General features: G+C 36.9%; 1 protein-coding gene across 4 annotated transcripts in view; it reads left to right on the forward strand.

Moving 5' to 3' along the window:
- Positions 1–17933, forward strand: part of NPEPPS (aminopeptidase puromycin sensitive) — a 98822-nt gene that overhangs the window by 39627 nt on the left and 41262 nt on the right. For all 4 annotated transcript variants that reach the window (XM_008012946.3, XM_073005374.1, XM_008012947.3 and 1 more), the window contains 4 exons: positions 885–962; positions 11147–11268; positions 14523–14630; positions 17302–17502. In XM_008012946.3, the coding sequence (XP_008011137.1) occupies positions 885–962; positions 11147–11268; positions 14523–14630; positions 17302–17502 (509 nt within the window). The remainder of the gene's footprint in view (positions 1–884; positions 963–11146; positions 11269–14522; positions 14631–17301; positions 17503–17933) is intronic.

A 17933-nucleotide genomic window follows, 5' to 3' on the forward strand; every position in this document is an offset into this window, starting at 1 on the left:
TCCCTAACATGTCCAAGCATCCAAATAAGTCAAATAAGCAGTGTCTTCTCATTCCTGGCAGAAAGTAAGTCAAAGCCTTAATTCAATTTGCACACCTGTTTTAATGTAACAACAAATCATATATATATATATTTTTTGAGGCGGAGTTTGGCTGCTGCTGTTTAAGCTGGAGTACAATGATGCGATCTTGGCCCACTGCCACCTCTGCCTCCTGGGTTCAAGCGATTCTCCTGCCTTAGCCTCCCAAGTAGCTGGGATTACAGGCATGCACCACCACAACTGGCTAGTTTTGTATTTTTTAGTAGAGACGGAGTTTCTCTGTGTTGGTCAGGCTGGTCTTGAACTCCTGACCCCAGGTGACCTGCCTGACTTGGCCTCCCAAAGTGCTGGGATTACAGGTGTGAGCCACTGCGCCCAGCCACAACAAAGAATTTTACCAGAAGTGGGTATGATTTATATCTTAGTTTGAATTGCTACTTATCTTTGGGGGAACAGACCTTTTCTTGATGTATCTTTACCACTGAAATCTTGGCAAGTTGCCACGTCTCAAATGTTCATGAGTAAGATGGCAATATCACAATATTATTGTCACACAGGAATCTGATAGAAAAGCATCACATTTATAAAGCCTTGTTTCTTGTACATCACTGATATTTGTGAATTTATAAAGAATTTGTAGTTATTTTTAAGGAGCATATTTAATGTAGGTAATGCAGCCTAGAATAGGCTAATTTGAAATGAAACTCTTGCTAATAGGAACTTAATTCACCAAATTAAGAATATTTAGTCTTTGTAGAGATTTTGCTTTTGAAAATGTTACAATCTTGATTTCTTCTTGTCAGGCCAGTCAGAATTGTGAAGTAATTTTTTTTTTCTTATTCCAGAAATACATGCTACAGGATTTAACTATCAGAATGAGGATGAAAAAGTCACCTTGTCTTTCCCTAGTACTCTGCAAACAGGTGAGAGACATGGCTTTTGTAAAATCTCATGATGAATACAGTGACATCTGACTTCTTCCAGAGAAATTTATTGCATGCCATTTTTTCCCTCATTGTTATTAACAGATAAAGTATTAAGAGCTGTTTTTTTTTTTTTTGACAGAGTCTCACTGTGTTGCCCAGGCTGGAGTGTAGTGGCATGATCTTGGCTCACTACAACCTCCACCTTCCATGTTTGAGCAATTCTCCTGCCTCAGCCTCCTGAGTAGCTGGGATTACAGGCGCCTGCCACCACACTGGCTAATTTTTTTGTGTTTTTAGTAGAGACAAGGTTTCACCATGTTGGCCAAGCTGGTCTTGAACTCCTGATCTCAAGCAGTCTGCCCGCCCTGGCCTCCCAAAGTGTTGGGATTACAGGCATAAGCCACCGTGCCCAGCCATATTAAGAGCTTTTTAAAGAGTTTTATTGCAACTTTTGGGCCACCAGCATTTCCTTCTACGGAAGTTGGGCTACGAAAAGCAAGATTTCCACCTCCTGTCACTCTATGTTCTCTTTAAACAAACAAGCCGAGAAAAACAGGACAAAAACTAAAGATCATTCTACTCTAGAATGTAATGGATTGTTTTTCAGTTTTACCTTTTTAAAAATACCTTTACCTAGGCCAGGCGTGGTGGCTTACACCTGCAATCCCAGCGCTTTGGGAGGCGAAGGTGGGCAGACCACTTGAGGCCAGGAGTTAGAGACCAGCCTGGTCAACATGGCAAAACCTCGTCTCTACCAAAAAATACAAAAATTACCCGGTGTGGTGGTGCATCCTTATAATCCCAGCTACTCGGAAGGCTGAGGCAGGAAAATCGCCAGAACCCAGGAGGTGGAGGTTGCAGTGAACCGAGATCGTGCCGCTGCACTCCAGCCTGGGTGATAGAGTGTGACTCTGTCTAAAATAAACAAACAAAATACCTTTACCTAGCTCCCCATCTTCTACTAATTGAATCCAAATCCCCGAAGTGCATGGTCACAGATGATTTTAATGTACAACCAGAGATCAGATAGGTATTATGTTACAGAGTGCACAGAAAGAAAGATATGTTGATATGTTACTATTGTTAGGTATAAAAGCACAAAGAAATAGACTTTCTGAGCTTAGTGTATGTGGAAGAAATTATATATAAATCAGTTGGTGAAGTACTAAGACTTTGATGAATGAACAAATGAAAAGGAACAGATAATTCAAAAGAAAAAAATGTAAATGACTAATAAACATGTGAAAAGATATTGAGCCTCTTAGTAACGAGAAATTTTTGCTTCTCATGTGAGCTGAAATTTTTAAAATTCCCAATGATATGGCTGCCTTGATATTGCTGGGGGGAGTATAAATCCATGTAATTTTTTTGAAAAGTGTCCTGGCAATATATCCAGAGCCTAAATATGCTCACGTCTTTTGACCCAGCAATTCTGCTAATAGGAATATATATATCCCAAGGAAAAGTCATAAATACAGAAAATACTTTATGCCCAGATGTGTCTGAGATATTACTTATGGTAGTAAAAAATTATAATTAATATATTTGTTCAACACTAAGAAAATGATTAAGCCAGGAATGACATATCTATATAGTAAAATATACTTAGCAATTAAAAGTGAGGTTTGTGAATTCTTAACACTGTAAAGTGCTTATTACAATGTAAAATTGAAAAGCAGAATATAAAATTACATATTTAAGGTGATGAATCATGTCTCTAAATGGCACAAATAAAATGATAATTATGTCTGGGTTATGTCTGGGTATTGACATAATTGGTGATTTTTATTCTTATTTATGTCTTTTATCTGATTTTCAGAATTTTCCTACTGAGATTCTATTGAATTAATATAAAATTATTTTTAGAAAAAAACTTAAATCAGAGATGTTTAGTCTTTTATTTCAGTGCTCTTGGAGGCCTTTTATGTGTAATTATTATAAAAATAAATGGGCCGGGCGTAGTGGCTCACGCCTGTTATCCTAGTACTTTGGGAGGCCAAGGTGGGCGAATCACAAGGTCAGGAGATCAAGACCATCCTGGCTAACATGGTGAAACCCCATCTCTACTAAAAACACAAAACATTAGGCAGGTGTGGTGGTGGGTGCCTGTAGTCCCAGCTACTTGGGAGGCTGAGGCAGGAGAATGGCATGAACCTGGGAGGTGGAGTTTGCAGTAAGCTGAGATTGTGCCACTGCACTCCAGCCTGGGCAACAGAGCGAGACTCCGTCTCAAAAAACAAAACAAAATGAAAAATGTTTTGCCATGAACATGTGTTAAAAGCTATTGAAGAATATATTATGAAAAGGAGGGAGATTCTCTGATTTCTTCTACTTCCGTTGTCTGGTAAATCTGTCTAGAAATATTCCTATGTATATATAAATTTATGTGTGTAATTTAACCCACAAATAGGATCACAAATCTTAGTGGCTTATAACCACGAGATTTCTTTCTTACACATGAGCCATGAAGACTGCTGATCATATGCAGCCATATCACCAACTCTGCTGGCTCCACTTGGCTCCCAACTGTCTTTCCAGGACCGTAGTGAGTGAGCAGCCTCTGTCTGTATCATGCATGGCAGAGGGCAGAGGCTTAGGTATGGGGAGAAAGCTAGACCACAAAGACACATTTAAAACTTCTGCATAGCCAGGCGTGGTGACTTACACCTGTAATCCCAGCATTTTTGGAGGCTGAGGCGGGAGGATTGCTTGAGCCCAGGAGTTCGAGACCAGCCTGGGCAATACAGTGAGACGTTGTCTCTATAAAAAATAAAATAAAAAATAAAACTTCTGTATGATGGTGTTATACTTGATGTCTACTCACATTTCATTGGCCAAAACAAATAGCATACCAATCCCAGAGTCCCTGGGGTAGCATTTAGCAGACGTTTGAGGAAAGTTTCTAATTAAAGATAGGGCAAAAAGCAAAACTTTAAGTATAACAGAAATAAAGGAAGTTGGAAGAAGCAAAGACAAATCTAAAGAAAGTTAAAAAAAAAAAAAAAAATCCCAAAGCTAATTACTGTCCTTAGAGAGTTAAGAGAAAGCATTGCGTTCATTAAACAAGGACAGGACAGAATGCCATCAGATAGGAAGAATTAACAGCAGGAAAACTTGAAAATTATAATACGTATAAAAAACCCAGTAGAAGTTTTAAAGATGAAGTTGAGGAAACTTCTAAGCAGTAGGAAAAACAGATAGAAAACAGAAAAGTAGATTTGAGAACCAGTCCAGCAGAACCAACATCCATGTAGTAAAACAGAAAGCAGAGAAAATGGGAAGGGGAATTTTTTTTTTTTTTTTTTTTTTGAAACAGAGTCTTACTCTGTCACCCAGGCTGGAGTGCAGTGGTACGATCTTGGCTCACTGCTACCTCTGCCTCACGGGTTCCGGTGATTCTCCTCCCTCAGCCTCCTGGGTAGCTGGGATTGCAGGTATGCACCACCACAGCTGATTTTTGTGTTTTTAGTAGAGTTGGGGTTTTACCATGTTGGCCAGACTGATCTCGAATTCCGGACGTTAGGTGATCTGCTCACTTCGGCCTCTCAAAATGCTCGGATTACAGGCGTGTGCCACTGCACCTGGCCAGAAGAGAAATTTTGAAAAAGACAAGAAATTTTCCTTGAACTGATAGAGCAGGAGCCTTCAGTTTGCAAAGGTACAACATTGAGACTAGCTTAAAAAATGTAAAAAGTCCCACACTGACTCAAATTCTAGAACTTTTAGGATAAAGTAAAACTCTCAAAAAGTTCCTGTCTGGCATAGGGGGCAATAGGAGGGAAGTGGGTAGCATACTACCTTTACAATTTAGGAATCAGAGTAGTCCTAGATTTACCGTTAGAAACAGTGGAAACTTAGACTCTAATGAAGCTGTTCATTCAAAATACAAAATGAATCTGATTTTCAGCCTAAGATTGCATGCCTAGCCCAACTTTGAATTTCAGAGTATAATAAAGATATTTTCAGATTTGCAAGGTCATGGAAAATTTGATTCTTTGTAAAAGATATTGGAGTGGGGGATGGGTTAGCTAAAGCATGACTTTCTACAGTAAAGAGAAAATGTCTAAAGTTGAAAAATGAAGAAATAGGCTGTGTGTGGTGGCTCATGCCTGTAATCCCAACACTTTGGGAGGCTGAGGTGGGAGGATTGCTTGTCTAGGAGTTTAAGGCTGCAGTGAGCCGTGATTGTACCACTGCCCTCGAGCCTGGGCGACAGAGTAAGACTATCTCTGTCATAGAAAAAAAGAGCTATGTAAGCAAGACATTTAGAAGTCACAGAGTTTGAAATTGGTTGCTTCTAAGGGCAGGGTGTGGGGAGTAGGATAGTGTTGAGCAGGACCTGGAGCTTACATATTTTAAACTATGAACTGTTACTTTGATAGAAATTTAAATTTTTTTTTTTTTTGAGACGGAGTCTCGCTCTGTTGCCCAGGCTGGAGTGCAGTGGCGCGATCTCGGCTCACTGCAAGCTCCGCCTCCCGGGTTCACACCATTCTGCTGCCTCAGCCTCCTGAGTAGCTGGGACTACAGGTGCCCGCCACCACGCCCAGCTAATTTTTTGAATTTTTAGTAGAGATGGGGTTTCACCGTGTTAGCCAAGATTGGTCTCGATCTCCTGACCTCATGATCCACCCACCTCGGCCTCCCAAAGTGCTGGGATTACAGGCGTGAGCCACCGCGCCTGGCAGAAATTTAAAAATTTTTAGAGTTTTAAATCTATATCATTACAGACTATATATATTCTGTGTTTACACTGTGAAAAAATTAGAAGTCAATAGAAAAAGAGAAATGAAAAAAATCCCTTCTTATATATTTGGAAAAATTATACCTCTGAATAATTGAGTCAAAGAAGACTTGTTATGGAAATTAGAAAATATTTAGAACTGAATAATGAAATTATCACGTATGAAACATGAGGGATAAACATGTTTCATATGCAGATAAAATGTTAGGATATTTAGTTAAGAAGAAAGACTGAAAATTAATTAGCTAATCATTAAACTCATAAAAAGAAAAGGTAACTTGGAGAAAGCAGAAGAAAGGTTTAAGAGCAGAAACAAATGAAATAAGTGAGGGGCAGAAATATTTAAAAACTGATATTTAAAAATAGTCCCAAAAGATATATAAATCTAGCCAGTATAGAAAATAAAAGCATAGATTGAATTGTTCAGCATTAGGAAATATGGTAACCATTGTTCATTCAGTTTAAAAAGTTAAACATTCTATATTTATCAAAAAGAATCAGTTTATTTGCTAGAATTCAGGGAAGAGTAGACAGAAACTTCTAACATGATAGAACATATGTATTACACACGCACACACACGAGACATAATCTGTGCCAAGTACTGTTTTAAGTGCCTCGAAAATGTTAATTTATTTAATCCTTTCAACAACCTTTTGAGGTGGATTTTTTTTGTGTCAAAGTCTCTCTGTCACCCAGACTAGAGTGTAGTGGTGCAGTCATGCCTCACTGCAGCCTCAAACTCCTGGGCTTAAGTGATTCTCCCACTTCAGCCTCCCGTGTAGCTAGGACTGCATGCACATGACACTGCATCTGGTTAATTTTTAAACTTTTTTTGTAGAGACAGGGTCTCGTTATGTTGCCTAGGCTGGTCTCAAATGCCTGGCCTCAGGTGATCCTCCTACCTCAGAGTGAGGATCTTGCCATCCTCCCAAATGTTGAGATTACAGGCATGAGCCAGTATGCCAGCCAGATTCTGTTACTTCTATTTTATAGATAAACTAAGGCAGAAAAATGATTTCATTAACTTAAATAATTTGTCCAAGGTAACATAGCTAGTAAGTAGCATGGCTGGGATTTAAACCCAAGCAGTTTAACTCAAAAGTCTGCACTTTTAACCACCACATTGTGCTATCTTTATTTTTCAAATTAAATATTTCAAAAACATAGTACATTTACATAGTTTGAAATTCAAACGCTATCAGTGAAATTTTGTTTGCCATTCTACCCTGTCTTCTTTCTCGTCTCCATTCCTCAATGGAATGAAATGAAATTTTCCTTTCAAAACAATACCCTGCTTTTGTAAGCATTTATACTTTTTAAGAACACAGAAATCACTGTGCCATACATAATGTTCTGCACCTTTCTTCTCTTCCCCTTAACTGTCAATATTGGAGGCCATTTATTAGCAGTATATAAGAGATGCATCATTCTTGATAAGGTCTGTTTACAGCAGACATGCTAAATGGTGAAGCTATTTCAAATAATAACAGAAACAAGTCAGAGAAGGTTATGACCATTAGTATAGTATAATTTAACATAATTTTTGACATTATTGGCCAGTATAACAATTTCGAGCTAATATAACAACTGATATAAATATTAGAACAGAAAAATTATCTTGCAGATGTGACAATATTGAATTATTATTGTCATTATTACTATTTTTTCTTTTGAGACGGTGTCTTGTTCTGTTGCCCAGGCTGGAGTGCAGTGGCATGATCTCAGCTCACTGCAAACTCTGCCTCCTGGGTTCACGCCATTCTCCTGTCTCATCCTGCCGAGTAGCTGGGACTACAGGTGCCCACCACCAAACCCGGCTAATTTTATTTTTGTAGTTTTAGTAGATACGGGGTTTCACCGTGTTAGCCATGATGGTCTTGATCTCCTGACCTCGTGATCCGCCCGCCTCGGCCTTCCAGAGTGCTGGGATTACAGGTGTGAGCCATCACGCCTGGCCAACAATATTGAATTATTGAATATCTGCTTGAAATCATTGGCTTTCACATTTTCCCAAGGTTTGCTTTAAGAATGAAGTTAATATTTTTCAAGACAGATTGCACAAGTGATCTATCTGATATTGAAGGAAATACTGAGCTTATCTTAGGAGGACATTAATAACCTTTGTGTTTAGCGTCATCAAATTTAACAGTAATGCAAGCTATTATACAGCTAAGTAAAACCTACTTTTCTGAAATTGGCACCATTCTGGAATAGTGATTAAATTACCATAATTATTGTAAGGTCTAACCACCTTAGAATTAGTGGCTAAGGGTCCTGAGAATGACTTTTATATGGAGAAACACTGGTAGTTGTCAGCGTTTTGAAGAGTCAAAAACAAGGTAATAAAAAGTGGTGATACATGGCGAAACCCTTTTTCTACTGAAACCAAAAATTAGTCACACCTGTTGGCACACGCCTGTAGTTCCAGCTGCTCAGGAGGCTGAGGCAGGAGAATTGCTTGAACCCGGGAGCCGAAGGTTGCAGTGAGCCGAGATTGCACCACTGCACTTTAGCCTGGGTGACAGACTGAGACTCCATTTCCAAAAGAAAAAAAGAAGTCGTGACACAAAGGCAAAGACCTTTATTCCCTTTTTGTATAAATTAATCTCTTTATTTTTATAGCATTTAGTAGGCTCATTAAATTTCTTATTATTAAAGTATTTCAAGATTTACTCCAGGTTTTACAATTGTTATACTCTCCTAAGCTTTAAACATTTAAGGTTTTTGATGGAAGTCCCAATTTTTCAGTTGTTTACATTATAAATGAGCTTGATGTATGTTTCAAAAGGTTTATAACCCCAAACAGATAAATATTTCACACATTGGATATGAAATAAGGTATCTAATTTGAGGAAGTGGTGTAAATTTTGTGTATTGATAGGTATAAAATTAGACAATTTGGCAATCAGTTCATTAATATGGTGTAAATTTGATAAATGAAGTTTATTAAAAAGTCATTTTTTTCTCCTACTTGCCCTAAAATTCTACTATTTGAATAGTAAGTAAATACTTTGTAATTGGTATCATATAATGTGACACTAATTAAATTTATTAATGATTTTTAAATACTTTAACTTGTGTTTTGTTTGAATTTCAGGTAATAACTCGGTTTCCAATACTTTGTATTTTGTTTAGTATGCCACTTTTTGGAAGTGGTCACTGTCAATATCTTGTTATGGTTTGATGGCCTTGGAGATTTAAAACCGAGTAAAAGTGTAAGCAGCCTTTCTTATTTAGTTATGAGTTTTAAATCCACTTTTGTTCCAACTAGGAAAAAATGCAAGTAGATTTACCATGAAATATGAATTATTTTTTAAAAAACATCTTAACAGTTGATTGACTTAGTGAAACAGATTGGGCAATTCCACTTATGGAATTGTAACATAAAATTCCATCATATAGTTTCCATTAAAGGTAGTAGGTTTTTATAATCTGTTAGACCTTCTTTGCAAACTTTATTAATGTGAATACATTTGCTTTTTTAAAAAACTAAGTGAATTTCTAAAGAAAATAGAAATTAAAAATTTTTAATTTAAATTTTGCTTTATAGTTTAATTTTTAGCATCGTTTAGAATTATCAATGATTTTACTATATTCATATATACTGTCCCAGTAACCTGTCATTCTCTTTAAAGAAAAAAGTATTCATTGTCCTCTTTAGATATTCACAAATATCTGATTTTTAAAAAATAAACATTACAAATGTCTATTCAATTAAGCTTCAATTGAGTTGTGTTTTTCTCAGAATCATTAAGAATATAGTACTTTCGTTGGTGATGACTTTGCTCTAAAAGTCTGAAATTTTCACTTAAATTACTTTCAGAACCAGTTTGAAGCATCATGCTAGAAACAATTTGTAGTTTGTCATTCACTTATTCTGTAGACTCCTTGTAACTTTTGGTCCTTTCCAAAAGCAAATTCAATTTTATAAGATGAATATTTGACTTTGAGATCATTCAAAAGAATGTCAGAGGGGCCGGGCACAGTGGCTCATTCCTGTAATCCCACACTTCGGGAGGCCGAGGTGGGCGGATCACTTGAGGCCAGGAGTTTGAGACCAGCTGGCCAATATGGCGACCCCGTTTCTACTAAAAATACAAAAATTAGCCAGGCATGGTGGTACCCGCCTGTAGTCCTAGTTACTCACGAGGCTGAGGCACAACAATTGCTTGAACCCAGGAGGCGGAGGCTGCAGTGAGCCGAGATTGCATCACTGTATTCTAGCCTGGGCAACAGAGTGAGCCTCTGTCTCAAAAAAAAAAAAAAGAGAAAGTCATAACATTTTGAACAATGTCAAATGTTATTGCTCTTCAGCATTCCAAAATGACAATTTGAAACATTAGGATATAAAAGTTTGGTATGATTGGTTAATTACTTTATAGTCATGCCCTATCTTTGATTTATTAGACTTCTCATGCTTTAAATCTTGATATAAGTAGGGCCTTTAAAAGGATCAACTAAAAAGTCAACATTCCTCTACTTTTTTTGTGACTTGATTTGTAAAACACAGAATGGGATTACTGTTTTGCCGTGCATCTGTATTTAGCAGATGATTACTAGATAATAATTACAATTTTTTATGTTGTAAAAAGAAACTAATAAACTCAAAAAAGCTCACATTTTTTGTCTAAATTATTTTTGCTCTTATACAACAATAGAATACATATTTAAGTTGTATTTTTATTTGCATTTAATAATTTATTAATTAAATGTATTTCTTTGTCAGATTTCAAATGATTGGGGTGACTTGTAAGAATTTGTTTTATGCCCTGTTGCTCATCAGATCATTAGTCTTCCCTATAGCTCCTTACAAAATTATGGAATCAGTGTTCCATTTGGAGTAAACATTTAGTGTCTTATCTTGATGATAGAATAATTGGCTACATTTATCTTTCTATGCATGAAGTTGTGTAAAAGGACCAATTCACATGTATAATTGACAGACAGCATGAATTCTGGACTTAAACATTTTATCCTATTCTCATTACTTACTAATTGTATGACATTGGGCAAGTTATTTAGCTTCTGAGCCTCAGTTTCCTCATCTGAAAAAATGGGGACAATATCTATTTCCAGGTTTATAAGTAATTATATATATTTTAAAAGCACCATGCACAATAGCACATGTCAGGCATTTGAAAATAAATGTTTGTTTCCTTTCTTCTTCTTCTTTTCACATATTGGTAGTTTCAGGCTAAGTTAATAACTTTCTAGGCAGTAACCCTAAACATGACTTTCAAGAGTTATTTTAGGATTAGTCTGCCTTTTACTTTAGTAAGTACTATATTCTCTCCATTGCCAGGAGGAATATTTGAAAAAGAAGGAATGATTTGAACATTGTAAATAGCTAACTGAATATAGTGTCTTGAGGATATATTTTTGATAACTGTGTTTAACATCTCCATAAAAGTGTGTTTTATTTATCTTCAATCACAGGTACAGGAACCTTAAAGATAGATTTTGTTGGAGAGCTGAATGACAAAATGAAAGGTTTCTATAGAAGTAAATATACTACCCCTTCTGGAGAGGTGCGCTATGCTGCTGTAACACAGTTTGAGGTATGGGTTTTTCTTCTCTAAAATATTATTATTCTTAAATTAGGCATTCTGACAAAGCTGCGTTTTATTATGTGGGGTGATTATTTGAGGCTAGGTGCCCTTGGCCATGATTGTATTCACAACTAATAAATAATAATTCACAATCTAATAAAAATAGAATTTTTATTTTATATTTAGCCTACAGAAAGGAGGGAATTAAGGGTACGGAGTGGGGAGTGATTATATACAGTTATACACACACACACACACACAGAAACACATGACACATTTTGATGCCTGAATTGCCTGTAAACTGTGTACCTTTCTTAAAATTGTCCTCTTAGTGTTTGATATCTATGGCTTTTCCTACAGCATTATTAGCTGTTTTCTAGCATTCCTTTCCTTCTTTGACATCTTTTGTTTATCTTACTGTAGTATCTGTGCTGTCTTTGATTTTTTTTTCTTTTTTCTCCGTGTGTGTGTGTGCGTGTGTGTCTGTGTGTGTTTGTGTGTGTGTGTGTGTGTGTGTATATATATTTACTGTCCTACGTAGGCCAGGGTGATTTTTATTTATCAAGTATTTGCAAATTATATAAATTGTTTTGAATCTGCTAGTCGTACTTTTAAGTGTTAAATCTAATTAAATTTATTTATATAAATTTCAATATGGATAAAGAAATAATTCATGATATCCATTCTTATGTTTCTGCCCATATCCCTATATTGTTTGCTTGTTTGGGATAACTTGAACTTTTTTATCCAGTTTACTCCTAATTTGTTTTACCTGATGTATCTTCTCTTTCAATAATTTTATGTTACCTTCTGTTTAGAATAATATTTGCCACAGATACTTAGGTTTAATTCTATGTTTGAATGATTCCAATGCCTGTCTCTACCTGCTTTGAACACTTCATCCTGGAATGGTTGGCTGATGTATGTCTGTTTTAATTTTTTTTAGGAGAAGGTATGTGGGTAATGTAATTCCTGAGCCTTTGCATATCTGAAAAATTTTTCATTTGCCTTTATACATGACCAGATTTAGTGGGTATATAGATTTGTTGATGGAAAAAAAGTAAAAAGAGCGACTTTTGACATCCAGAAGTTGTCTGGCACTCACAGCTAGCCCATGTTATTCTCCCTATTAGACATAATATTACAGAATACCAACTTTAGACAAAGCTACTTGAGACCGTAATAAGGTGAGACAAGGGCATCCATAATTTTGCCTAGGCACAGTGCATACAAGATCACTATGCTACCTGCAAAATAACAAACATCTCCATCTCTCAGTTAAAATGAGTGACTACTGCTTCTTTACCAATTAGTTTTAGATTTGCTCTAGTCTGGCCTCCGTATAGTTAAGATTTATTGAGATACCTACCCATCGAATTGCCTCATAGGACTTCTTGCAGCACTCAGTCTAGAGTGAATCCCTGCTTACTTAGACCCTCTTCCAAATCATGTAAACCAAATCCCAAATCGTGTGATGGGTTCTTTCTTACATTCTTACGGAGACACCAGTGGTTTCCTATGGTGTGAGTTATCTCTTGCCATGAGTAATAGGCCCAACTCGTTCAATTGTAAGAGTAGTTACAATTTTTCACTTTCAAAAGTCTGTGAATATTGTTCCGAAGTCTTTTACATCTCTTTTCAAGAGGAGGGGTCACAGACTAAAATGTTACTTCTTCCTTTGTAGGTAAGATGTTGTTTCATTTTGCTTTATTTTCTTCCTGCTTGCTTGTTAAATTATATCTTGACTTTGAAAATTAAACTGTTTTTTAAACCAAGTGTTCACTTTTCATTGATTTTTGCATAGTACTTGGTGAACCCTATTGATTTTTAGATTCAGATATTTTTTCAGCGTGAGTTTTTCTGTTATATCTTCACTGTGATATCTGTTCCATTCCCTTCTCAGTTAATACTGTTTAGCTCTAGAATCTGTCTCTCAAATGTATGTTTAATTGCTTTTATCACTTTGTCCTTTAGATATTTTCAAACTTAAATCTTGTTATCTATGTCATTAGTTTAATTTCCTCTAGTATAAATTCATTTCTCTACTGCTGCTGCTTCTAATTTAAATGCTTCTGTGCTGCCATTTCTTTCCATATACTCTCCCTTCTTTTCAGATGTCTTATTTATTCATTGATAGAATTCATTATTTAATGTTTTTGAGAATGTAGTCAGCCATCTAAAATTTTTTCCTTGGAGAAACCCTTTTCTATAAGCTTTTTCTACCTCTTCGTTTTTCTTTTTTTTTTTTTTTTGGAGTCGGAGTCTTGCTCTGTCACCCAGGCTGGATCTCGGCTCACTGCAACCTCCGCCTCCCAGGTTCGAGCCATTCTCCTGCCTCAACCTCCTGAGTAGCTGAGATTACAGGCACGTGTCACTACGCCTGGCATATTTTTGTATTTTTAGTAGAGATGGGGGTTTCACCATGTTGACCAGGCTGGTCTCGAACTCCTGACCTCAGGTGATCCACCCACCTTGGCTCCCAAAGTGCTGGGATTACAAGCGTGAGCCGTCACACCTGGCCTGTTGTTTCTTTTCATGATACAGAATCTTGTCATTGGTTCCATTTTATTTACTAAATAAATGGAACATTCTGTTTACTAAAGTTTCCTTCTTTTATAACTGATACCCCGCAGAACCACTAAGTTTTATTTTGCTTTCATAAGTTTGCTCTTCTTAAAATTTTTAATGGAAGAATAAGGATTCAAGTAGGTGACAGTTTTATGTGTAGCACATGCAAGTGCCATTAAATGAATGACCTGTTTTGAATTGATAGCGTATCTATCTTTATTCCTATTGCTGCCATTCCAGATAAAGAACAAAGCACATCAAAGATTAAGAATATTTTTATTTTTAATTAAAAAATAAAAACCAGAGAGACAACTTACTATGTTTTCCCAACGTTGAATTCTTACAGCATACTCTTTACTGTTCTGTGCTGTTATGTTAACATTATTGATTTGAAGGCATTTGCATTAAATTTGAAATGTTAAAATGTAAACAAAAATTTAATTGTAAATAATTATAATATATTGTTAAAATCCATAGCAGACACAGTTCCTGGATAATTTTTATGCTGGAATGGCAGTGGTAGCAAGTGTTGTCTTTTCTTTCTAGTTAATGCCTAGCTTGTTGCCTGGCACTGAAGAGAAAGTAAATATTTGAACAAGGGAATGAATGAATGACAGAGGGAAATGGCGACTGCTTTATGAAATAACTTGTTAGGTTAATTCTAAGGTATTTATATTTCATATTCCTTTCTTAAGGCTACTGATGCCCGGAGGGCTTTTCCTTGCTGGGATGAGCCTGCTATCAAAGCAACTTTTGATATCTCATTGGTTGTTCCTAAAGACAGAGTAGCTTTATCAAACATGGTATGTATGTGTTTATAAGTTTATCTAAAATTTTAATAGGCTTTACCAGATTTAGTTTGCTGATTAGATGGGATAATATGAAACCACCTACCACGGTCCTGGTATATTATAGGAACATAAATATTAGTTTTCTTTATTTTCAATAAGCCTCTTTTTCTTTCTTTCTTTCTTTTTTTTTTTTTTTTTCTCCTGTAGAGTTGGGGGTCTCACTATGTTGTCCAGGCTGGTCTCAAACTCCTGGGCTCAATCTGTCTTCCTGCCTCAGCCTCCCAAAGTGCTGGGATTACAGGCATGAGCCACCATGCCCAGCCAAGACCTCTTTTTCTTGATAGCCTTATTTTTGGAGGATTTTCCTCCTTGTCAAATTCCTTGTTAAATACATTTATAAGATTATCTACTTCTTTTAATTTAGAGAGGTAAATTAAGTGACAAGTTTAATAGATTTATAATAACTAAAGCAAAAGGTCTTGGGCTGGATGTGGTGGCTCACACCTGTCATCCAAGCACTTTGGGAAGTCAAGGTAGGCAGATCGTTTGAGGTCAGGAGTTTGAAGACCAGCCTGGCCAACATGGCGAAATCCCGTTTTTACTAAAAATACAAAAATTATCTGGGTGTGGTTGCGCATACCTGTGGTCCCAGCTAGTTGGGAGGCTGAGGTGGGAGGATCACTTGAACCCAGGAAGCGGAGGTTGTAGTGAGCTGAGATCACACTACTACACTCCAGCCTGGGTGACAGAGCCAGACCCTATCTTAAAAAAAAAAAAAAAAGAAAAAGAAAAAGGTCTTGACTTATTAAATGTCAAAAGAAACCCAGGTACAGTGACTCTTGCTTGTAATCTCAGTGCTTTGGGAGGCCAAGGCAGGAGGATTGCTTGAGGCCAGGAGTTTGACACCAGCCTGGGCAACATAGTGAGACTTCATTTCTACAAAAAATTTAAAACTTAAAAATTAGCCAGGTACGGTGACACATGCCTGTAATCCTAACTCTTTGGGAGGCTAACATGGGAGGATCTCTCGAACTTAGGAGTTTGAGGCCACAGTGAACCATGATTGCGCCACTGTATTCCAGCCTGGGTGACAGAACAAGACCCCATCTCTTAAAAAAAATATAGAGGCATGGTGGCTCATGCCTGTAATCCCAGCACTTCAGGAGGCTGAGGCAGGTGGATCATTTGAGACCAGGAGTTCAAGACCAGCCTGGCCAACATGGTGAAATCCCATCTTTACTAAAAATACAAAAATTAGCCAGATATGGTGACAGGTGCCTGTAATCCCAGCTACTTGGGAGGCTGAGGCAGGAGAATTGCTTGAGCCTGGGAGGCGGAGGCTGCAGTGAGCTGAGATCATGCCACTCCACTCCAGCCTGGGTGACAGAGTAAGACTTTGTCTCAAAAAAAAAAAAAAGTTGCAACAGAGTAAGACCCTGTCTCTATTTTTTTAAAAAGTTAAAACAATTCAAAAGATACAGCTGCATATTGAAGTATATTTAGGTTTCTGGCTGTTTATATTCTTGGAATGTATTCTCTTCACCAGTGTTATTGATCTCATTCATAAACAGGGTAAGCATTCGCCACCTGAAGTGTATTGTCTAGGACAGTCTTGTGTGGGGGACATGGAGAAACCTACTGCACCTGAAAATAACTGTCTTTTACGTATTTACTAGGGGAGAGGATCTCATAAATAGAATGTCATTCTCTTCTCACATATTCTTAGAAGAGGAGGCTAATATATTAAACGGAAATATTCATTCACACTTTAGTCTGAGTGAATTTATCAGTGTGTTCTTGAATAAGTCTTCCTTGGAAGGAAGAAGAGAGCTTGAGGAAACAGAGCCTGAATAGGAAAAAGAGGGAGAACACCAAAGGAAATTAGGGACTCCAAAGGTAAAGTTGAAATTTCTTCAAATAAGCTTAGAGCCAACTTTGGTAGAAAATGCCCTAGATCTAGAAGTTCGTATCCTTTGAAATGGGAGATTCTGCAATTATATTTTATTTTATTTACTTATTTTTGAGAAGGAGTCTCATTCTGTCACCCAGGCTGGAGTGCAGTGGTGCGATCTCAGCTCACTGCAAGCTCCACCTCCCTGGTTCACACCATTCTCCTTCCTCAGCCTCCTAAGTAGCTGGGACTACAGGCGCACGCCACCACGCCCCACTAATGTTCTGTATTTTTAGTAGAGATGGGGTTTCGCTGTGTTAGCCAGGATGGTCTCGATCTCCTAAACTCGTGATTTGCCTGCCTTGGCCTCCCAAAGTGCTGGGATTACAGGCATGAGTCACTGTGCCTGGCCCCTATTTTATTTTTATTAATAGTCATTTTCTCCTAAACTTATGTCAGTTGAAAAGTATGAAGCCCTTACTTAAATCATCCCAATGCCTGGCTTATAATAAGTATTCAAGAAAAGTCCATTCCTCTTTTCTTTCACAGGTCCTTGGTAGTTTTAACACTTCAGCCTTCAGCTTTTTAGTATGAGTGTTTTATCAGACCACTTTCCTTCTTAAAGACAGCATAAAAGCACTGGATGAATTGGGGTAGAGAAATAAGCCATGCTAGAATAGAAAGGGGGAAAGAGATGCAATAAAGCCTACTATTTTGGGCTGGTATTTGCTCTACGGTATTAATGTAAACCTATTTACATTTTTCTTTTTTTTTTTTTTTTATTTCTCAAAGAATGTAATTGACCGGAAACCATACCCTGATGATGAAAATTTAGTGGAAGTGAAGTTTGCCCGCACACCTGTTATGTCTACATATCTGGTGGCATTTGTTGTGGGTGAATATGACTTTGTAGAAACAAGGTCAAAAGATGGTGTGTGTGTCCGTGTTTACACTCCTGTTGGCAAAGCAGAGCAAGGAAAATTTGCGTTAGAGGTAAATGTACTTGAAGAGGATTGTTCCAACAGTCCATAACTCCAGGTTGGGGAATTTACATTTCTGGTCAATTATTAGTACAGTTATTTATAATTTAATCTGAAAGTTGTGCTACTTGGTTTTTATTTTTAATAGAATTTTGGAAATGCCAACCTTGGTGTTTTGTTATTTTACAAAATAATAAGAGAATATAAGAGTGATTTCTCTAGGGAATGGGTGGGGAAATACGTAGTTACATTTTTCATATCAAGTTATAAGTGGATTAAAGTTTGACCATTGTATGCAAAGTTTGGAGCTAAGGCAGTCTTCGGAGGTAGGGCTCCCCGGGATTCATTTCTAGTAATTTAAGATACATTGGCTTGCAACAGGATTCCTTTGTGGGTTTCAATATGAATTATAATAAAATATTTATTAGATGGTTATTTTGTTTA

This window comes from Chlorocebus sabaeus, chromosome 16 (genome assembly GCF_047675955.1).
Source record: "Chlorocebus sabaeus isolate Y175 chromosome 16, mChlSab1.0.hap1, whole genome shotgun sequence".
Taxonomy (NCBI): domain Eukaryota; kingdom Metazoa; phylum Chordata; class Mammalia; order Primates; family Cercopithecidae; genus Chlorocebus; species Chlorocebus sabaeus.